The following is a 22,171-nucleotide window of genomic DNA, read 5'->3' as shown; positions in this document are numbered from 1 at the left end:
CCCACCTCCTCTCCCTGCTTCTCTCTCTCTCAAATAAATAATAAAATATTAAAAAAAATACAAAAGAAATGTGTTGGAATGGGCAGGAGCCAGACCACTTATGGGAGGTTACCTATAAAAGCACAGTAAACAAGGGTATATTATGCAAATTTAAGCTGGTGATAAGAATTTTTTATAGATTTAGAATCCTCTTCTCTTCCTGGGACAGAGAGAACACCCTTATAAATGGAGATTTCCTGGCTCTCTGTTCCTCCCCATTTGACTGAAAGCAGTGACAGCCATGTCCCAGAGACAAGATGGTAAAGGTTAGAGTAAACAGATTTGGTCATATTGGGTGCCTGGTCACCAGGGCTACTTTTGACTCTGGCAAAATGGATTTTTAAAAAAATTTTTTAAAGATTTTATTTATTCATTTGAGAGAGAGACAGAGAGAACACACAAGCAAGGGGAGAGGGAGAACAGGCTCCCTGCTGAGCTAGCAGGGAGCCTGATGTGGGGCTCTGTCCCAGCACCTGGAAATCATGACCTGAGCTGAAGGCAGACATCCAACCATCTGAGTCACCTAGGTACCCCTAGTTTTTGTTGTTGTTGTTGTTTTGTTTGTTTTTTAAGTTGGGCATGGAGCCCAATGTGGGGCTTACTCTCAACCCTGAGCTGAGATCAAGAGTTGGACACTTAACTGACTGAGCCACCCAGGCACCCAACTCTGACAAAGTGGATATTGTCGCTATATAATCTCATTACTACATAATCTACATGTTCCAGTATGATCCCATCCATGGCAAATTCAATGGCATAGTCAAGGCTGAGAACAGGACATTTACCAACAGAAAGTCCATCTTCATCTTCCAGGAGCCAGAGCCTGTCAACATCAAATGGGGTGATACTGGTGCTGAGTATGTTGTGGAGTCCACTGGGGGTCTTCACCACCATGGAGAAGTCTGGGGCTCACTTGAAGGGTGGGGCCAAAAGGTTCATCATTTCTGCTTCGTCTGCTGATGTCCCTTGTCCCCTTGTCTCTGATGGGGATGAGCCATGAGAAGTATGACCACGCCCCCAAGATTGTCAGCAATGCCTCCTGCACCGCCAACTGCTTGGCCCCTCTGGCCAAGGTCATCCCTGACAACAGTCCTTGACCACATTCTTTGCCATCACTGCCACACAGAAGACCACGGATGGCTCCTCTGGGAAGCTGTGGCATGATGTCCAACGATCTGTCAGAATATCATTCCTGCTTCTACTGGTGCCACCAAAGTTGTAGGTAATGTCATCCCTTACCTATCCTAATGAGCTAAATGGAAAGTTCACTGGCATGGACTTCCATGTCCCCAGCCACAATGTGTCAATCGTGGATCTGACCTGCTGCCTGGAGAAAGCTGAAAATACGAGGGTGAAGCCGGCATCAGAGGGCTCCCTCAAGGGCATTCTAGGCTACAGTGAGAATAGGTTGTCTCCTGTGACTTTAACAGTGACACCCACTCTTCCACCTTCAATGCTGGGGCTGGCACTGTCCTCAGTGACCACTGTGTCAAGCTCATTTCATGGTATGGTATGACAAAGAATTTGGCTACAGCAACCAGGTGGTGGACCTTGTGGTCCACATGGCCTCCGAGGAGTAAGAGCCCCTTGGACCTCCAGCTCCAGGAAGAGCAAGAGGAAGAGAGCGACCCTCAGCTGCTGGGGAGTTCTTGCCCCAACTCATCCCCTGACACACTGAGAACCTCCTGACCTCTATACAGTTTCCAACCCAGACCCCTAGAAGAAGGGGAGGGGCTTGGGGAACCCTACTTTATTATGTACCATCAGTAAAATATATTGTCCGTAATCAAAAAATAAAACAACAAACAACCCCAAAACAAATGGAGATTTCCCTTACAATTGTATGTTTCTTTTATAAAAGGGTAATTTCTAGTTAGTTTTCAGAACATCTCCTGTGTCTGCTATTTCTTAAACATAAGCAGCCTAAATTAATCCCTATGCCAAAGAGGCATATTTTGGAATGACAATTTCTGCTCCCATTGGGTCTTTCCCACTTGTGTTATAAACTCCCCAAGGTTGACATTTTCTTTTATATTTCTCCTACAAGAGTCATAAAATCCTAAGACCTGTGTTGCGGCCCAGAGCAGGCCACCCCGAGATGGGCCACTTTGGCATGAAGATTATTTCGAGTTAAAAGCAATCCAAACCCAGCAGATTCAGGAAAAGTTCTTTACCTCCCCCTCAACTGTCTAAATTTATATCGGAAAGGAGAGCCTGTACCAGGAAGAGAGAGCTATGAAAGAGATTGGTTTTTACCTAAGAAACTGGTGTGCATAACAGGGTGATTTCTGTGTTCCAAGCGTCTCTTCTCACTTTCAGGCACATGGCCTTCCTCAGACCCCGATCCTTCTCATGGAAGACGTACACATGAAAATGACACCTGCTCATTGGGTTACCTGTCTTTGGAACTTCATGTCTGTGTGGATTCCCCAGACACAGGAAAGCAAATTCGACTTTCTCCTGTTAATTGGTCTTATGTAAATTGAAATCTTAGTCCAGCTAGAAGAATTCTGAACAGAGGAATATTTCTTTCTTGCTGACACCCAAAAGAGGCCCAAGAGATCATGTGGTTTTGCTTCTTTTTTCCGCCTTCTTTTCTTCTTCTTCTCCTCCTCCCCCTCCCCCTTCCTCCTCCTCCTCCTCCACACCACCACCATCATCACCACCTTTTCTTCTCTTCCTCCTCCCCCTCCTCCCCTTCCCACCCCCCCTCCTTCTCTTTCTTCTTTTTAAATTCCAATATAAGAAACATACAATGTTATATTCCAGGTGTACAATACAGTGAATCAACGATTCCATATGGTACTCAGTGCTCATCACGATAAGCATAATCTTAATCCCCGCCACCTATTTCACCCACGGGCCCCACCCAACTCCCTTCAGAAGCTGCTTTTAGGCAACTGATGTGAGCAGTGGAAGCCGAGTGAGGTAGAAGGGCCGCAGTGACCTCTGGGCTGAGCACAGACAGGCCCATCAGGGGACTCACCTCAGAATAGCCATAGACCTGGACGCCTGGGTGGCTCAGTGGGGTAAGCGTTCCACTCCCAGTTTTGGCTCAGGTCATGATCTCAGGGTCATGGGATAGAGCCTCAAGTTGGGCTCCATGCTCAGTGGAGAGTCTGCTTAAAGATTCTCTCCCTCTGCCTCCCTCCCTCAAATAAATGGATAAATTAAAAAAAAAAATAGCCACAAGCCCCAGCTGACCAATGGGCTACTTACACCTGCACACAGGTACCAGAAAAGGAAAATACCATTCGTTCCCATACCTCCTCACATTCCCCCTTAGCTTCAGCCTCCAGTGCTGCCCCCTGGCAGACCGTCCTGCTCCGCTCCCTTGTGTGTTTTCAATAAACTGCTGTCTCCTTTGTTCTGCCTCAGATTCCTGCACAGCCTCCTCCACCTGGTCGGGTCACCCCACACTCCCCTCTGGTAACTGTCAGTTTGTTCTCTATATTTAAGAGTCTGTTTTGTGGGGGCGTCTGGGTGGCTCAGTTGGTTAAACATCTGCCTTTGGCTCAGGTCGTGATCCCACAGTCCTGGGATCAAGCCCCATGTCAGGCTTCCTGCTCTACGGGAGCCTGCTTCTCCCTCTCCCTGCCACTCCCCTGCTTGTACTCTCTGTGTGTGTGTGTCAAATAAATAAATAAAATCTTTTTTTAAAAAAGTCTGTTTTATGGTCTCTTTTATTTCTTTGTTCATTTTTGTTGTTGCTTAAATTCCACCTGTGTGCGAAATCATATATTCGTCTCTCTCTCTGACTACTTCACTTAGCATTATGTCCTCCATGTTGTTGCAAATGGCAAGATTTCATTCCTTTTTACGGCTGAGTCATATTCCATTATATATATACACATATATATCTGTATCTGTCTATATCTATATCTGTCTATATCTATCTTTAGCTCACATCTTCTGTATCATGTGGTTTAGCTTCTTTACCTCAAGGCCACCATATGTCTGAATCACCCAAGACAAAAATAGCACTCCATTCTTCTCAGAGTATTTTCAAGAAAATGGAAACACTTACTGTCCCCAGTTACCCATACTGATGCTTGCTGCTTTGCTGTAAGCCCACTTTCCTTAAACAGATTGAGCTGAAGGGGTTTGAGATTCCCCCCACAATGTGCCACTTTGGCATTTGCATTATTTTGAGCTAAAGACAACTGAGACCCTGTGGTCTCAAGAGAAACCTTTGTTCCTCTCTTAACTACACAGAAGAATCTAAATCGGAAGGTCTCTCCAGAATCAAGTTGTTAGTACAGACAGTTTTTTAAAAGATGCATTTATTGGGTGCCTGGATGGCTCAGTGGGTTAAAAGCCTCTTCCTTCTGCTCGGGTCATGATCCTGGGGTCCTGGGTTTGAGCCCCACATCAGGCTCTCTGCTCGGCAGGGAACCTGCTTCCCTTCCTCTCTCTCTGTCTGCCTCTCTGCCTACTTGTGATCTCTGTCTGTCAAATAAATAAATAAAATCTTTTAAAAAATAAAGGATACATTTATGGGGCGCCTGAGTGGCTCAGTGGGTTAAAGCCTCTGCCTTCGGCTCGGGTCATGATCTCAGGGTCCTGGGATGGAGCCCCGCATCGCGCTCTCTGCTCAGCGGGGAACCTGCTTCCTCCTCTCTCTCTGCCTGCCTCTCTGTCTACTTGTGATCTCTGAGTATAAAATAAATGGATAAAATCTTTAAAAAAAAGATACATTTATTTATTTTAGAGGGGGATTGAGAGAGAGACAGAGAGAGAGAATGAGTCAGGAGTAGGAGGGGGTGGACAGAGGGAGAGGGAGGGAAAATCTCAAGCAGACTCCATGGTGAGTGTAGAACCTGACCCCGGGCTCCATCCCACACTCTGAGATCATGACCTGACCCAAAACCAAGAGTCGGACACTTAACTGCACCACCCACGCACTCCTCAAAGATAAATTTTATCTGAATGATCGATCTGCGTGGCCGGGCAAACATCTGGTCACCAAACATCTCCTCTTCTGATTGCCCTGTGAATTACATTTCTTTCTTCTTAAGTCCCAGACCTCTAGCCCCTTCTCCTTAGTTCAGAAGGACATATATTTCATTTTGCCAGAATGTCTTGGGAATTTCCATGACTGTGTGGATTCCCTGTATGTATGCGATTAAATTTGATTTTCTCGTGTTAAGGTTTTATGTCAATTTGATTCTTAGTCCAGCTAGAAGGACTCAGGAAAGGGACAGGAATGCTTGCTCCCTGCCATAGCTTCTCCATGAAAGCACTTTAGAGGGTAGTAAAATCATCCCTCAGCCTTCCGGTCCCTAAGTGCCAGTAGTGAGAAACCACTGCTGCTCACTCAGCCGGGCTCTCAACAAAACTGGGGTATGCCCGAGCAGGCATTGTATGCAGTGGGATGGTAGTGCGCTGGGAGAGCAGGCCTGGGGACAGCAGCCGCCCCTCTCCTACTTACTGTTACTCCCAGATGAATGTGGGCTGCATTTTGAGAAAGCTTATGAATTACCGAGAGACGCTGGGAATCTGTAGGTGCAAGTGAAACTCTTGATTTTTTAAAAATGTGGGCAACTAGTTTAATTTTTTTTTTTTTAAACTGTAAGTCAGGGAAAATCAACAAGAACAAGAACAAAACCCAAAACACCTCTGTGGGCTGCAAGTGGCTTAGCATAGAGTTGCTCAGGACCTGGTGCGCCCCCTTTGATACTTGTCACCAGAACTTACCTTGGATTGGTTGACTGGGTCTCTGACTTAAGCCCCAGGCTTTAATTGACTCCACTGCCGTCCTGTCTCTTCTAAACCATACACCTGGCTCACTGGACTCTGGGAAAAAGGGTCTACCCCCAAAGCCCAAGCCTATTTCCAGAGCCTCCAGCCTTCGAAGCTTCTTGTTCCTCTTGGTGTGGGCATCTGTACCCCAGAGCGATGGCCAAGGGATGGCTGTTTGCAGAGTGGGAGCTGTGAAGTAATTAACGGCAGTTCCCTGGGTCCCTAGAGGCAAGTGCAAAGCGAAGGAGCAGGCCAGCCAGCCAGAGTCCTGTATTTCTATGCTTGTCCCTGGCACAGCAACTGTTTGGGGTGGGCCTGCTTGTGTGCCCAGTGCGCGTGCGTGAGGCTGTCCAGCGTTCTGCCCGGGGTCAGGCAGCTCTGAGCAAGTAGCGGTCCCACTTTACAGATGAGGAAACCAAGGACAGTGAAATAAGCGGTCCACAGCTAGTGCGTGACAGAGCTAGGATTGAAGCCACAGCACGTAAGAGAGGACTGGCTGCCCGGCCAGCCCACTGTGGAATGGGCTCAGTCTCTGCAGCCCCCACCGGACGGCCAGCTCGCAGGGGTGTGGGGTGGCAAGGACCCGGGAGGCCTCCTTCTGCCGGGCTTGGCTTCCGGGGCAGGGGGCTCGAGGAGCGCCTGCTGGGGGGCTAAGGGAGGGCCTCCCCTCTGCCAGGCCTCCCTCCGCCCCAACCCCCGGCCCGCCCCGAGCCCGGCGGGGACGGCGGTGCCTGGTAGCGGGGGATTTGGATGAGCCCCCAGCCCCCACCTGGGGGTTTGGCGCCCGGGGACTTTATCTTGATTCCTTCGGACAGCCCAGCTCCTTCCCGGCATGCCCCGCTCGCAGGAGCCGCCCGCGAGTCCCGCGCCCGGACTTTGCTATCGGCGGGGGCCCGGCGGCCGGAGCGCCCCCGAATGCGTCCTGCGGCTGCGGCCTGAGGTGGGTGGGCCTCGCTGCGTCCGGGTACCGCGGGAGTCGGGGTGCCAGGCGCGTCGGGGGCGGGGGAGTCGGAGATCGGGGCTGATGACTGGGAAGTGGGGGGGGGGGAGGGCGCCCGCCCCTTTGTTGCGGCCGCGGAGCCCGTGCGGCGCAGCCCGGCCGCGCGAAAGTTGGGCAAAGTTGCAGCTGCGCGCGTGGGAGCCCTACAAGCCCAGCACCGGGCCGGGTGGGGGTCCCTTCCTCCGACCTGGGTGTCGGGGCGGCTGTTCTGGGTGGCAGGGGCTTGGGGCTATTTTATCCGGGTAGATTTAGAACTCCATGGAGGAGAAGGAGGTGGGACACACGCACACGCACATCCTGGTGGATTTCGAATTCTATGGCGGAGAAGGGGTGGGACACACACACACACACACACACACACACACACTTCAAGAAATGAGACCTACCCAAGCTTATACAAAGAAGAGACAAAAACTCATCCTGAAACACACACAAAAGAAGAAAAAACACACAAAGACTCATACTGACAAATCACTGAGTAAGGCAGCGAAAACTCAGAGATCTCCTCCGCTTCAGAGAAACACACTGGAGCGGTCTGCAGGAAGAGGAGACAAAGCGGGTGGTCTTGGAGGCCCGTGGCGCTGGGGGAGGGGAAAGGGAAGACTGGGGAAGGGGTAACATGTCTAGAGGGGAAAATGGAGAGATACGGAGACAGAGACACAGAAATGAGAAAAGGAAAGAAAAAGGTCTAAAGGAGGTAGCCCTTTAGGAGGGAAGGTGTAGAGACACACATCTGGAGAACTTGAGCAGACCCTGAGAATTACCTCCTGCCTCCTCCAGCCCCCAGGGGAAATGCAGAAATGAAAGAGACAAACCCTAACCTTCTCACCCCCCTGAGCAAGTGAGTTTGAGATGGTAGAGCAGCTGCTCTGTGGAACCTATGAGAAAGGCCTCCTGGGCACTTTGAGCCAACCACGTTGGCTTGCTGTCCACCCAGCAAACTCCTACTCATCCTTCAAAACCCAGATCAGATGTCATCTGCCCTGCAAAGCAGGCAGTTAGCCTGCAAGCACAGTTGCAAGCACGGTTGTCTCTAGTCTGTGTACCCTGCCATGTAGCATAGACACAGGGAGTTGAGGAGCCAGAGAAGAGGTTGACAAGCAAGCAGCAAACATTTGTCTTCCTGTCTTCCTCTTTCTCCCTCCTCAGGGTTTGGGGTCCATGTCTGATTTATCTGCAGTCTTCAGAATCCTGCCTAGTGCTCGGTGCCTAGCAGATGACCAATAAATGCTTATTGAATGACAGTTGGGAACATTTGGATCCTCGGAGACATGTAGTGTAGAATAAGTCCTTCGTCCTGGATTCCTAGATCAAAGACCCTCTTTTGCAGGTGGAAAAATTAAAGCCCAGACAGGGGAAGAGACTTGCTCAAAGAAACAGAAGTAAGAACCTGCAATGAGTATATACTTTTCTTAGGTGCCCTGTTCCTCTGCGGGAGTCTAACATAGGTGTGGTAGAACCTCCTGAGTGAAAACAGGCAGTAGGCAAAGAACACTTTAACACCATTTGTTAAGTTTCCTACACTGAAACTGACAGTCAAATCCCTTTCCAGAATTTTTAGAATCTTCTTCCCTCATTAGAAAGGGAAAGGGAGGTGAATGCCCATCTCAATTGAGGTGGATGGATTTCTACTTTCTGACTACAGAAACTTAGACAAATTACTTAACTTCCCCGAACCTCGGTTTTCTCAACTGTAAAATGGGGATATTAATACCTACCTCAGGGTTAACACAAAGTGTCTGGCACGGTGGAGATTCTCAGTAAATGCCATCCTGCCCTTTTTGGGAGAATATTCTCTCCTGCACTCCGTGGAGCTGTGAAACAATAGTGCTCATTAAAATGTGTCCCTCTGTCCAGGTTTAAAAGGCCATCCTGGTCCAGCAGGTGGCAAACTCTTAATTAAACAAAAGGCAAATTTGGGGCAGGACATAAAATGCATCTCGATTCTGTTTAGGCCCTCAGGTCTCTGGAGTGGGAACTTGGCTCTCTGTGTCCCCCTCCCCTAGCAGGTAACTTGGTCTCTGCAGGTGACTTGGGGGGACATGGCTCTCTGCTGTGCCCCCCCCCCCAGCAGGTAAGACCCCCACTGCCCCACTCTCTTTCGCTACTGTTACCAAGGTCTCCTCTGCCCTTATGTCTTCTAAGATTGAGCCCACGCTGGGTATGTGACGGGGACGGAGGGAGCCACCCAGAAGCATGGAGACTGTGGTGATTGTCGCCATAGGTGTGCTGGCCACCATCTTCCTGGCCTCATTTGCAGCATTGGTGGTGGTTTGCAGGCAGCGGTATTGCCGGCCTCGGGATCTGCTGCAGCGCTACGATTCCAAGTGAGTGCGCCCAGGGAGGGCAAGGAGGAGAGGTGGGCTCCTCCAGGGGCTCCAGCAACCGGAAAGGAGAGGGGCCCAAGAGGTTTGGCACTGGGCAACTCCAGCTCAGTTTTTTGTCTCTAAAATGGTACTTGAAGGCTTCCTTTCCAAGAGAGAACTTAGAGCTTCAGCAATGGCCCTGAACAAAGGAGAAATTCCCTGAACGTGTTCACCTAGCAAAAGATGTGGCCACCTCTCTGGAACTGGCCACTTCGCTTGGCCTATGAATAAGCCCGATGTCTTTCCAGCCAAACTCATAGGAGCAGAAATCCCATGCCTGCACTCCAGCCACACACAGAAGTGGCAAGATACTGGATTTTGTGAAATCCCAGCATGGGACTGTCTCCTTCTTGGCACAGGTTTTTTCCTGATGTCTTTTGTGTGCAAGAGATTTTATGAGCAAGATCTTATTTTCCGTTTAGGGATTATTTTTGTTTGTTTTTGTTTTTTTAAAGGTTTTATTTATTTGACAGAGATCACAAGTAGGCAGAGAGGCAGGCAGAGAGAGAGGAAGGGAAACAGGCTCCCTGCTGAGCGGAGAGCCCGATGTGGGGCTTGATCCCAGGACCCTGGGATCGACCCTGGGATCATGACCTGAGCCGAAGGCAGAGGCTTTAACCCACTGAGCCACCCAGGCACCCCAGTTTAGGGATATTTTAATTGATAGACCCCTAAGGAACCCTGGCAACTAACCCTTGGTTTCTCTTACCCCTCTACTGAATCCTATCAGCGTCTCTGACCAGGTGAATAATTTGTAAATGCCTGTTTATATGACCCAGAAAAGCTCTGCTATCAAACGGAAGGCTATGTTTGTCAAGAACCTGATTGTAAAGTAGGTGTTGTTACTTCTCCTGTAGAATGAGGAGGGGCTGGGGTTATGCGGGCGGACCAGCGTCCATCCTCCAGTCCTTCCTGAGAGTGATTCTGCAGACCAGATAGGTTTGTGTAATAGGAACGTCAGCTTCTCCATATACAGTAGGCTTAAAGGGGAAATAAGGGGTTTTTTTGCTTTGTTTGGTTATTTGTTTTTCTTAAGTAGGCTCCATGCTGGGCATGAGGGCCAACACAGGGCTTGAACTCACAGTCTTAAGATCAAGATCTGAGCTGAGACAAGAGTCAGATGCATAACCGACTGAGCCCTCTGGGCTCCCCAAAGAGAAAATAAGTTTCACAAAAGTGTGTTATTCTGTGTGGAAGGAGCAGACCTAAGACGTCTCTATTTATGGCTGTGGCTCTGCTTGTCTCTTTGTGGCTCCTCTCATTCTGCTTCACTTTTCTTCTTTGCACCCCGGCCTGCCTCCTCGACCCGCCTCCAGCCATGTGTCCTGCCCGCACCCGCAGTCCCACTAAGGTTAGGCCTGGATCTGGGACACGAGGTCAATATCATCCTTACTAACTTCCTACATCCTCTTGGGGAATACATGGGTCTCGGTGAGGAGGGGTCAGCAACGGCCACCCATCCTGAAACCACTTTCCTGGGCTTTTCGTTCCAGGCCCATTGTGGACCTCATTGGTGCCATGGAGACACAGTCGGAGCCATCAGAGCTGGAGCTAGACGATGTGGTCATTACCAACCCTCACATCGAGGCCATTCTGGAGAACGAAGACTGGATTGAAGATGCCTCGTAAGGCCTTAGGGACCATTTTGTTTGCTTCACTCCCCTGAGGATGGCACACAGGGTCTCCGGGTGCCCCTTTCCGGCTTCCTTTGCCAAGCACTGCTGGGTGTCTGGGAGCCCTGTGCTCTCCTGCTGCTCTTTTTGGGGGTGGGGATCAGATTATGGTATGACAGTGATTGTGCCCCTTCCCCTCCCCATTTCGTACACCTAAACACCAAGGCCCCTGGGGTAAAGTTTGCACGCAGTCTTCAGGGATGAAGCCTTTGTCTCTCCATCCAGCAGGAGCCACTACCTGTTGAGACGTGTAAGCTGCTCCGAGCCCTTATTGTTCACTGGCCGGGTGTGAGGGGGGCCTTATGGGCAGGACACTGGGCCAGTTACTACAGATACTGAACTGATGGGAGAGACAGAATTCTACAACACCCTATCTCCGAAGTGAGAGCGGGTCTCCGTGCGGTGCCGTGGGCACACAGCGATGGCAATCTCTAGAGCTGCCTGGGGTGGGGAGATGGAGGAGGCTTTCATGAAGGCTACCACAAATTAGGTGCCTTTTGACCTGGATCTTGAAAGATGAGATGGTCACCAGGCTGAGGATAAGGGGAAGGACACACGGGCTGGAGGGAGCAGTGTCAGAAGCTCAGAGTTCTAAGAATGACTTGACAGGTGAGCGCAACCTGGAAGAGGCAGCTGCGTGGGGGGGGGGGGGAAGGGAAGGAAAGAAGGTGTCTCCTTATTTCGCTCGTGGACTTGTTCAGTTGAACCCGGAGGCATTTCTAGGTGGTGTCTAGGAGGGTCTGAGCTAGATGGGGGACAGAGCTGGTCGTGGGAGCGAGGGGGACCTCGACAGAGAAGCACTGACAGATTCTTCTTGTCTCCCCAGGGGTCTCATGTCCCACTGCATTGCCATCTTGAAGGTAATACTTATAATTTCCCACGATGTAAGTGGGGGTGGGGCGTGGGGGCGTGGTCATCAAAGCGCTGCGGTGCTCGGACTGTTGAAATGGGTCTTTCTAGGTAGGGCGCTGAATCCGTGCAAGAGGCTTTTTAAAAACAGACCTGACACTTGGGAGTTTCCACTGTTTCTACCCCCACTTTAGTGCTCTTGTGACCCTTTCAAAGATTTTATTTTGCCTGGTCCTCCTGAGACAGTGATGCCACGGGGCAATGATCTCCCCAGCCCCTCCCCCGGCGCTTTCTTTCATTAACAAAGAGCTCAGCCCTTTGCAGGTTGAGTCCCATGTCTGGACTTATCCACTTACTAGAACATTCCTCACTGGCCCGGACAGTAGTCTGTCGAATGTTGGAAAATCGAAACCACGAGTACCTGAAGGCAGATTGGGTTCCTTCTCATTCTTGTCACCTCTGCGATTGGGGGGGAAAATTGCATCCAATCTGCATTTTGGCTAGGTTTTGTAGTTTGGGGTAATTTTTATAGCTTTAACATTTGTTTTTCAATTCTTGCCTGATATAATAATAATAGTGAAATATTTGGCCAATGGCAGATATTGTTGTGTTCTTCATCTCAGTAACTTGGAAAACCGATTACACATTTATCTTCTTGTCCAGTAATTATTCAACATTTCTAAAAAGACAGCTTTATCGTTTCTTCAGTGTCACTCAGTACAACATATGAAAAAGCCTTTTGGGGTTCCTGGGTGACTCAGTGGGTTGAGCGTCGGACTCTTGATCTCAGCTCAGGTCTTGATCTCAGAGTTGTGAGTTCAAGCCCAGCTCTGGGCTTAAAAATAAATAAATAAATAAGCAAGCAAGCTAAAAAAGTCGTTCATCTTTTCTCTTCTTTAGCTGTCTCTCATAGGGGACAAAGGAGTACCTAGTAGGAAATTATTGTCACAGAGTCCAGGATTACTTAATTCTAAGAAGCTCTCTGGGTGTGGATATGGTTACAGATAGATGGGGCTAATGACTTGAGCAGTAACGCTGTATTCCACTCCTGTCTCCCAGCTAGGATGGGTGAGGGACTGGGTTTTGTCTCTGGGCTTGCCTATTGGAGGGGGAGGGTAAAGGCAGGTATGGGAGGTATTGGAGGCGGGGGATAAGGCAGCAGGAAGGACGCCTCCTGGACTGGAATCAATGGCCCCTCCTGAGAGTCTCCCATCAAAAGAGCGGCCCTGGGATCGGACGTCTCTTTTGCTTGACCGCCTGCCCTTCAGTCCCTGTGGCCGAGGCTCTCTCCTGGGTGGTCCTTGGCCTTTCTGCCCTCCTTCCCAGCTCCGAGTATGAGACAGGTCATGGAACCTATTTGCCAAGGACACAAGTACATCAAGGAGGTGAGGAAGGGAGGTGGCCTTCCACCTTGGGGTGGCCAGCACTGTTGACGGGTGATGATAAAGGCCTCATGTCATCATCTTGCCTTTTCCCTGCCCTTTTTTTTTTTTTAAGCAAGAAACTGTCTTTTTTTTTTTTTAAGATTTTATTTATTTATTCAACAGACAGAGATCACAAGTAGGCAGAGAGGCAGGCAGGGAGAGGGGGAAGCAGGCTCCCCGCTGGGCAGAGAGCCTGAAGCAGGGCTTGATCCCAGGACCCTGAGATCATGGCCCCAGCAGAAGGCAGAGGCTTTAATCCACTGAGCTACCCAGGTGCCCCATTCCCTGCTTTTTTTGAAGCCCCTTTCACCACCGGAGTCCTCTTGACAGACGTACTGAGTATCACCCTAGAAAGTTGTGGAACTCAGTGCCTCTGTTGGTGGATGTACTTCAAGGGAACAGTTGCCCTTTGTCCTGCGGTGCTTCTGAGGGTGCCCTGTGGGAGAGGTTTAGCCTTCTGGAAGACTAAGCCGTGAGGTGATGGAATAGAGAGAGAAAATAGGTTTTTCCCCCGAAATGAGAAGGTGGAATTAGAACACATGATTTGTCTTAGACAGATTATTTCAGCTCCGACTTCTCTAAATGGAAACGCTGACCCTGGTCTGAGGTTCCCACCCCTCCCTCCTCACCCGGCCTTGTTCTCGGCTTCTGTCTCTCCCTCCTCTCGTTTCTGTGTGCTTCTGACCTCAACTTGCCCACTAGGTTACAGGGCCCCGAGGTATGAGATGGAATCCAAGGTAGGGGTCATATTTGTTTGTGGGGGTGGCAGATGCTCTTGGGGGAGCCTGGGGCACCCCTTCTCACCTCTCTCCTCCCTTCTGTGTTAGATTTGTCACACTCTGACAGAAAAACTTGTTGCCATGACAATGGGCTCCGGGGCCAAGATGAAGACCTCAGCCAGTGTCAGTGATATCATCGTGGTGGCCAAGCGGATCAGCCCCAGGTGAGTGAGGTCCCACACTCCATGGGGTGAGGGGGAGGGGAGGTCAGAAGCTGAGATGGCAGGTGGGCCAGGCTCCTCAAAGAAACCACACAGACAACTTTGGTTACTCATGTCCAGGACATTTACAGAGCATTCAGGAGGGTTTAGGTACTGAGAGACCAAGCTGGGTGGTCTCACATGGTTCCCCCCACCTCCCACAGGCCTCCTCCAGTCAGCTTTTTGGGGAACTTAGCATGCGACTAGTATGCTTCTAGTCCATTCTGCAGATCCTATTGTGGCTGCTCCCATACGAGCTGGGGCTGCCTGCCTTCCCTCCCTCCCAGGCTCTGGGCCAGTAGGCGCACTTCCCACTGGTGTCCACACCCCTCTATGCAGTGACCTGCGGGCCATGCCCCACCCTGCCCTATTTGTGCTGGAGACTAGTTTTGGGGACCCACTCCTTGCTACCTCCCTGTCACCCGCTGCCCTAACCATGGCCCAGCCAGTAGCCTCCAGGATTGGGTGGTGGTGCGGGACAGTGAAGCCATACTTCATTTCAGATCTCCCAAATTCCAGGCTGTCTGCAAAATCCCATGTGGGAGGCAGCCAGCAGGATTGCAGTCAACAACTACACCCCCTCATTTGGGCTTGACTTTGTGGAGAAATAGAAAGCCCTTTTCTTCCACAGAAGGGTGGTACTGAGTTTGTGCTGCCATCTGGTGGCCGGTATGTGGATGTGCCGGCGTCGGGAGTTCTCCCTGCTCAGGATGTTCTCTTAATCAGTCTGGCCCCCTCACTAACCAGAGCGGTTCCTCCACATCCCTGGTGGGAATGGTGGCATCCCTGTGAGTTCTGGGGGCTCTCGGTTTCCTGGTTGCATGGCCTCGGGTAGATCACGAAGAGCCAGGCCAAGGAAGGAATATGAAAGAGTTGGTGCCCTTGAACTCTGTCCCGGGAGTTAAGTGAGTTGAGAAAGTAGGAGGGAGAGAATCTGGGGGAGGGACTCAGCCCAGAACAGTTGTTGGCTTTCTCTGGAGCTGTCCTGGGTGGGTGTGGTCACAGGACTTGTGTCAGCCCAGCCAGAAGGCAGTCCAGCCCAGGCTCTGGGCAGGCACCGGGCATTCCACTGGCCACCATTGTTGGTGGAGACCCTGCACTGCTCATCTCCGCTGGACCCTTGTCATGCTTCCCATGATGGTTGGCTCTGGTGCGAGAGGGTGGGTGTGGCGTTGTTCAGCAGGTATACCTAACCGGGCACACTCTGGCCCTCCTACCGAGTCCCTTGGACTACTTCTAGAACGCTCTGTGCCGTAATTCAATCTGTGTCCTTGCTTTGTCTTTCTGCCTCTGCATGTCTTTATCCTTCTGGCCATTTTGTGTGTGTGTGTGTGTGTGTGTGTGTGTGTGTGTGTTGTGTGTGTGTCCCCATTGTTTCTCTTGCTCCATTTCCTCCACACATCGTGTGTTAGCATATTAGTTTTGAGGTGAGTGGCTTCAGCTTCGGGACACTACAGAGAAAGGGGCCGGTGAAGACGGCAGCCCACAGTCCTCCGCATGTCCTCACCAGCCCCTCAGCCCCGAGACGAGAACATTGCAGACGTTTATTTTCAAAATCAAACATTGCATCATTATTTTTTCTTCCTATCAAGTGGTCCAGGAGCAAGGATTTAGATGAAAATTTTGAACCCTGCAAGTCGGAATGAATAGTAGTTCCTTTCTGAACTTGGTTTAAAACAAAACAAAACAAAACAAAACCATGAATTGTACCATAATGGAAAGGAAATCCAATGAAGCAGTTTGGACCCAAATTAAACTCGTAGGGTTTTATTTTTTTCCCCTAGTTTTTTCCTAATGTTGCACTGTTTTTAAAAACACAATAATAGTAAGTACTTATAAAAGTCAAAACATTGCAGAAATAGATTATCTGGAAAGTGAAGGAACCCCTCATTTCACCCCATCCCAATCCCTGGAGGGGGCACTAGTGAATGGTCAGTGTTCCTGCGTGCTAGCTGGGTCCTTCGTGTCATAGCTTCGTGTCTACTTATTTTCATGCAAACGGATCCGTCAAACTTCATATAATGTCCAGCAGCTTGCCTCTTAAATTTAGTAACATATCTTGAACGTCACCCGAGATGTGTGAACTTACACTTTCTAGACTATGGGGACTTGAAACCAGAAAACAAAACATTCTCTCACCTGAACCACCAGTCTTTCTGTTTATGTCTGTCTGAGAATGCAAGAGCAGTTAGAGAAGGAGTCACTAAAGGTGGGGGCACGAAGATCAGGAGAGCAGAAGGAGAGGGAGGAAGGCAGGATGGGGACAAGGACAGAAGGAAAGTGAAGTTCTGAAAACGTTTTGCCTCCTGCCCAGAGTGGACGATGTGGTGAGATCGATGTACCCTCCGCTGGACCCCAAGCTCCTGGAGGCACGGTGAGAGGGGTGGAGGGGCCATTGGGCTTCTCCTGCTGGAAGCTCCCCGTTCCATCACATCTGTGAGGTTCGGTGTTTGGGTTGCTGGGTAGAGCGCTGTTTTGCTGGACTCCCGGAGCTGTGCGGGCTTTGGGCACTGTTCATTGCCCTGTGAATGGTGAGAGAGGCTCATACCCTGCCTGAGACCTGGGATTAGGCAGAGCCAGTCTTAGATTTTGAATTTTTACACGTGAACATCTGGCCATGCTAAGACCTGTCTGCAACTTCCCTCCCTCCCACTTCCCTCATCCGCGGCCTCTGCTCTTTGGACCCCGGAAGCAGACACACCCCAACTGTGAGTGCTGCCCAGCGGGTGGGTGGGGTAGGTGTGGAGCAGGGCCAGGGGGAAAGAAAGGGAAAGCTCAAGCTGTGTTCCCTTTCCATGGGACAAACCCGGGACCCCTCCCCTCTTGAGATCCGCCCCCTAGTACATCGAGCACCCTTTGGCTTTTGAAATGATGTGCTCTCCACCAGTGCAAACTCTTTTAAAAAAAGGGGGGGGGGATTCTTTTGTCTTTTGGATGTACATGATCATTTCCTAGAGCTGTTGTGTGTGATGGTTGCCAGATAGACAGTGGCTCATACCCCGTGTCAGATTGCATTTTTTAAAAAAAAGATTTTATTTATTTGACGGAGAGAGACAGCGAGAGCGGGAGCGCAAGCAGGGGGAGTGGGAGGGAGAAGCAAGCTCCCCGCCGAGCAGGGAGCCTGATGCCGGGTTCAAACCCAGGACCCTGGGACAATGACCTGTGCTGAAGACAGATGCTTAACAACTGAGCCACCCAGGCGCCCCTTCAGTTGGCTTTTCTGTCCTGCTCCTACTGCTGCCCAGCTGTGTCCACAGGCTGTGTCCACAGGCTGGAACTGTGCGATATGTTCCCACAGACATGCACACTCACTATATAAATGATATTCTATGGTGAATTTTCCAATACTGAGGGGGAAAAAAACCACTCCTTCTCAATTTGGTTTTCAGTTAAATTCTGTTTTTCGAGCAGTGTAAACCCACTTGGGGCCTTATTGATTCAAAATCTGTGAGGGATGCCCCAGGCAGGGGGATGTCTAGCTTTCCCTGTCTGTAGCGGGCCGCGGTTGGAGATGTGCTCGTCTAATTGACCAGATCCGTACTGTCCTACAAAACCCTGACCTGGGAGATGTTCATAGGTGTGCTGCTGAAAATAGGCTCCCCGGTCTTAAATAAGTTAGCCAGCCACGCCCCGTTGTATTCTTTCCTGAAAGCTTTACCATGCGTGTTCAAAGCCCAGAGGAGGCTTCAGTTAACCCTGCTGAAACCAGCCATTCTCAGATTTATTTGCATGTGGAACCGTCTTTAAATTACCCCCAAGCCTCCTGGGGAAGGGCCTCCAGTTTGGAGCATACCAGACTAGCGTCCGCCTGCGTGGGCTTTGGTGCTAAATCCCTCCTTTCCTGGGGAAACTGATCCCGTTGCTTTTTCTAGGACAACTGCCCTGCTCCTGTCCGTCAGCCATCTGGTGCTGGTGACCAGGAATGCCTGCCACCTGACCGGGGGCCTGGATTGGATTGACCAGTCACTGTCAGCCGCTGAGGAGCACTTGGAAGTCCTTCGAGAAGCAGCCCTGGCTTCTGAGACAGATAAAGGCCTCCCAGCCCCTGAAGGTTTCCTGCAGGAACAGTCGGCCATTTAGTGCCTGTTGCCATCCCCGGGTGGCTCCTCGGATCCTGGGAGCCTCCCCTATCCCCTGCCCTGCACCTGCTGCCCGTAGTGTTAGGTGTTCTCTGAGGCTCTGTGTGTAGCTGCGGTCTCGGTTGCAATGGCCCGTGGCGGCTGGCGAGTGGCAGTCTAACACCACAGTTGGAGGAGACGACCGCCACCCTCTGTGCGGCAGAGCTTTAGAAACTGATGGAGCGGCCGCTTTATTGAGCTCACCTAGTGTTTTCAAGAGAATGGAGCCACCATCTAAAAATCACAAGGTTTCGCGTTAAAATCAAGAGTCTCTGGCTTCTCGTAGACAATCAGAGGATAAGGCAACTCTGACATGCATTTTCAGAAGAAAATCAGCAGGAGCTCAGTAGGCGCTGTCTCTCTCCACAGGGCTGGTACTCCCTTGCCGGGGACTTGTTCATTTATTTGTAACATCTGCCTGGGCCCCCGAGGCATCCAGAGTCCCTCCTTCCCTTAACCAGGTTTGGATTTGAAAGTGAGCCTCATGGGGTTGATTCTTCCCCTTCTGTCCCTGTGCCTGCAATTCTACCTATCTACCACTAGGAGGACAGTAAACTTTCACTGAGATTTCCGTTGAGTAGTGGTTATTGAATTCAATATGTGGGGTGCGGTGGGACGTATTTGAGAACCCAGAATGGAAGAAGAGAGCCTAAGAATCCTGAGACTATCTTGTGTGTATGACCCAAAAAGAGGCATTAAAGGCCCTTCAGAGTTGAGGCAGAATTACCCCCATAGTAGTTTCCGCACGAGCACTAACATCCATGAAGGATGTGTTCCCCGTGCTTTTGGGATCTCATGGTTTTGCAAATATTGAAAGATGAGGGGCATTTTTGTGACTGGAGACCTTTGCGGTACCCAAAATCACAACGGCATAATCTGGACGTACCTCCAAATCACACGATTGCCGCCATGAGCACATCGGAGAGACTGATGTACGTTGCTCTCTCCCAGGATCTCAGAGCCACCCTGGCTCTTGGAAGTGGACCCTGACTAGGGGGCTGCCTTGGTTCACATGCCGTGCTGTTTAGCATATTCCGGTCCCATTGTCAGCCGATGTGTCAGTCTGATTCTAGAGATGCAGGAACCCGTATTCCCAAGTCCAAGATGGGGGCCTTGTGTGTCACTGAAACATGCCATTGGGCACAGTCTGTTCTTTCCTGGAAAGCAGGATGCCTCTGACCATCACGTCGTATACCATTCCCACCAGGGAAATGGAGTCAGGAGCAGAAAGCTGGAGTTGGCGTGCGTTGGACTGATGGATGGATTCCTGATTACGGGGCGCCTTATTGGATTGTCCCATTCCCATCAGCTCTGACCACATGCTAAGTGTCACTAACTTTCTTGTCCTGCTGGTGGGCTGGGAATGGGCCATGTCCACAAAGCCACTTGCACTTTTCCATTTGTGGTCTCCTCAAAGAGACATCCATAGTCCTGTTTTTATTTTTTTCCCCCTTTTCTTTCAAAACTGGCATTCCTAACCAGATTAGAAACAACTTTCTGTTAAGGTTGCAACCGTTGCCACCGTTGTAAGTGCCCCTGCCTTTTAACCTGGGTCTGAGCCCTAAGCCAGAGCGGCAGCTGTGGGTTTAGTATCTTAAACACCCTCCACCAGGCATGGCAGGTGGGGATGAAGTTTCTCAGCATCCCCGGAACCACACCTGGTGTCACCTCTCTTCTAGGAGCCCAGGCCAGTCCCAAAACCTTCGCTAAGCCGTGGATTACTGTAGGGAGAGGTTGCTGGACACCTGGGGAATGCCTGCTGGACTGTAGGATCTCTGATTCCGCTACTGTATAGTTTTTCTTTTGTCTCCAGTGCTGGACAACTAAGACAACTTTGGACAAGGTAGGTGTTAGTTGACGTAGAAGCACCATCTGGAGGGGGAGGCAACCCTCCTTCTTGTGGCTCCTTTGGGAGTTGGCCAAAGTTAGCTTCCTCCTTAACAGAGTCTGGTTGGTGAGCCTGGGGGATCCAGCCAGGTGTGGTTTCCCAGAGGAGGGACACATCCTAGGTCCCCAGTTCCCTAGCATCTTTGTTTATAGTGGCAGATCTTTTTTTTTTTTTAATTTTTAATTTAAAAAATTTTTTTAATTTTTTAAAAATTAAATTTATTTATTTTTCAATAAACATATAATGTATTTTTATCCCCAGGGTTACAGGTCTGTGAGTGGCAGATCTTCTATGACATGCAGCCCCTCCTGCCTTGATTCAAATTCGAAATGAAGAAGGAATTACTCAGGGATAGAAATTGGGTGTGAAAGGAATAAGATCTTTGAAATCAAACAATTAGGTTGAAATTTGAACACTGTCATCTACTGTGTAAGCTTGGACAGGTTATTTAACTTCTCTGGTCCTTAGCTTTTTTATCTATAAAATCAAGGCTGCTTCCTACCTCCCTGGGTTGGTATGTCAAGCGATGTGAAATGCCCAGTTATGCACCTGGTCCTCATTAGCCAATATTAATGCGTTTCTCCCCGAAGCCCCCTTGCCTTGCCCTGAGGCAGGTGACCCAGAGGTAACACCTCAGTTACCATGGCTCTGTCCAAGCAGGGGTCTCTGTTGCTAACCTCTGGAACTGAGTGGCCAAAGTTCTGGAATCACTACCGTTGGGAGAGTGGCCCAGCCCTGTCCCGGCCCTACCCCAAGTACATTTACACAAAGGTAGTTAGTACTCCCGGCCTCTTATCAGTGTTCCCAGGGTTGATTGCTCAAGCTCACATTCCTCCAGAGCACGGCCCAGGGAGCCTCCTCCAGCTTGTGGAATCTTCCAGGCAGAGCACATGTTCCTGGCATTCGTCTCACCCTGTCCTGACCTGCCTCATGCCACAGTTCCTTCTCTCCAGAGACTCTCTCTGTGCCCACCTGAGCCTGATCTTTAGAAAACAACTTCTAGGGAAACCTGCGTGGCTCAGTCTATTAAGCGTTTACTTTCAACTCAGGTCAGGATCCCAGGGTCCTGGGATTGAGCTCCACATCGGTGCTCCTTGCTCAGCAGGGAGCCTGGTTCTCCCTCTGCCTGCCACTCCCGGCTGCTTGTGCTCTCTCTCTCTCTTTCCCTCTGACGAATAAAACAAACGAACAAACAAACAAACAAACCAAAAATGACTTACTGCTCCAAGCCCCTGCATTGCTTTATGACCTGGGACAACTCCGGAAGGTGTCAAATGAAGCTTTTCCACCTCTTTCTTCCTTTCGTCCCTCTATCCTCCTCCACCTCCCATCTCATGCCTTCCCTGTCACCCCTCCCTCCCCCAAACGTCCTGTTTGCTCACTCTGGGGGAGATGTGCTAGATGCTGGTGCAGTGAACAGAAGGCACCAGCCTTGCCCTTAGGAAGCAAGAGGGACCAATAAGCCATGGACTGAACCTCAGCTGTGGCAGTGTGCTGGTGGGGGGTGCAGAGCAGGGGAGAGGGGAGTCAGATAGGGAAAGAGACCAGGGAGGAACAGTTGCCGCTGTCGAGACCGTCAATGGACCGAGAGGTGTTCTGGGTAGACTGGACAACACAGAAAAGGGCCAGGGGAGCATGGCTGATTTGAGAAATGCGGAGGCTGGGGTGTGGGATGGACAGGGGGTCAGACCATGGAGGACCCTATAGATATATTGAGGAGAAGACCTTTGAGCCTAGAAAGGCTTTAAGCGGGGGAGTGACTAGGTCAGATTTGCAATTTCAAAAGAGTCATTTACTTCATGCCCTATGACATTGGGCTCCAGGACTCCAGAAATTTGCCTGATATCACTCTGACTCTGAGTCTGAGGGGCTCGTGACTCAATTGTAAAAAGCAGGATGGACAGCCGGTTAGGAAGGAGGGGAGAGGCTGTAGGCATCAAAACAGAAAGTGCTGGAGGGTTCGAGCTGGGGAGGCTTCTGGTGGATATTTGTGGTATCTCTGTCAGAAAAGCTGATGAGCAGAGTTGTAAGAATTCGTGGCATAACTGGGTCCTTGCTGTTTCATCCCATCAGTGTTTTCATCATTCCTGTCT

At 50.3% G+C, this 22,171-nt stretch overlaps 1 protein-coding gene and 1 pseudogene across 1 annotated transcript; both read left to right on the top strand.

The window, feature by feature from the left end:
* The first annotated feature begins 296 nt into the window (after positions 1 to 296).
* On the top strand, positions 297 to 1,719 carry LOC123389171 (annotated as a pseudogene).
* A 4,879-nt stretch (positions 1,720 to 6,598) lies between these two features.
* Positions 6,599 to 18,761, top strand: TMEM98 (transmembrane protein 98). Its single transcript, XM_004747084.3, has 7 exons — positions 6,599 to 6,721; positions 8,927 to 9,108; positions 10,641 to 10,772; positions 11,647 to 11,680; positions 13,921 to 14,036; positions 16,387 to 16,446; positions 17,945 to 18,761. The coding sequence occupies exons 2-7, from the start codon at positions 8,978 to 8,980 to the stop codon at positions 18,150 to 18,152; spliced, it is 681 nt and encodes a 226-aa protein (XP_004747141.1). The 5' UTR covers positions 6,599 to 6,721; positions 8,927 to 8,977; the 3' UTR covers positions 18,153 to 18,761.
* The last annotated feature ends 3,410 nt before the right edge of the window (positions 18,762 to 22,171 follow it).

The sequence above is a fragment of the Mustela putorius genome, unplaced genomic scaffold (assembly GCF_011764305.1).
Source record: "Mustela putorius furo isolate JIRA1106 unplaced genomic scaffold, ASM1176430v1.1 tig00003962_pilon_pilon_pilon, whole genome shotgun sequence".
NCBI classification, from domain to species: Eukaryota; Metazoa; Chordata; class Mammalia; order Carnivora; family Mustelidae; genus Mustela; species Mustela putorius.
This window is presented reverse-complemented; position numbering and strand designations above follow the sequence as displayed.

Bases quoted from the DNA above. Each gene is read 5' to 3' on its own strand.
- TMEM98 (XM_004747084.3), top strand. From the start codon at position 8,978: ATGGAGACTGTGGTGATTGTCGCCATAGGTGTGCTGGCCACCATCTTC. The intron at 14,037-16,386 runs GTGAGTGAGGTC...CCTCCTGCCCAG, and splicing joins GCCAAGCGGATCAGCCCCAG to AGTGGACGATGTGGTGAGAT. The intron at 16,447-17,944 runs GTGAGAGGGGTG...TGCTTTTTCTAG, and splicing joins CCCAAGCTCCTGGAGGCACG to GACAACTGCCCTGCTCCTGT.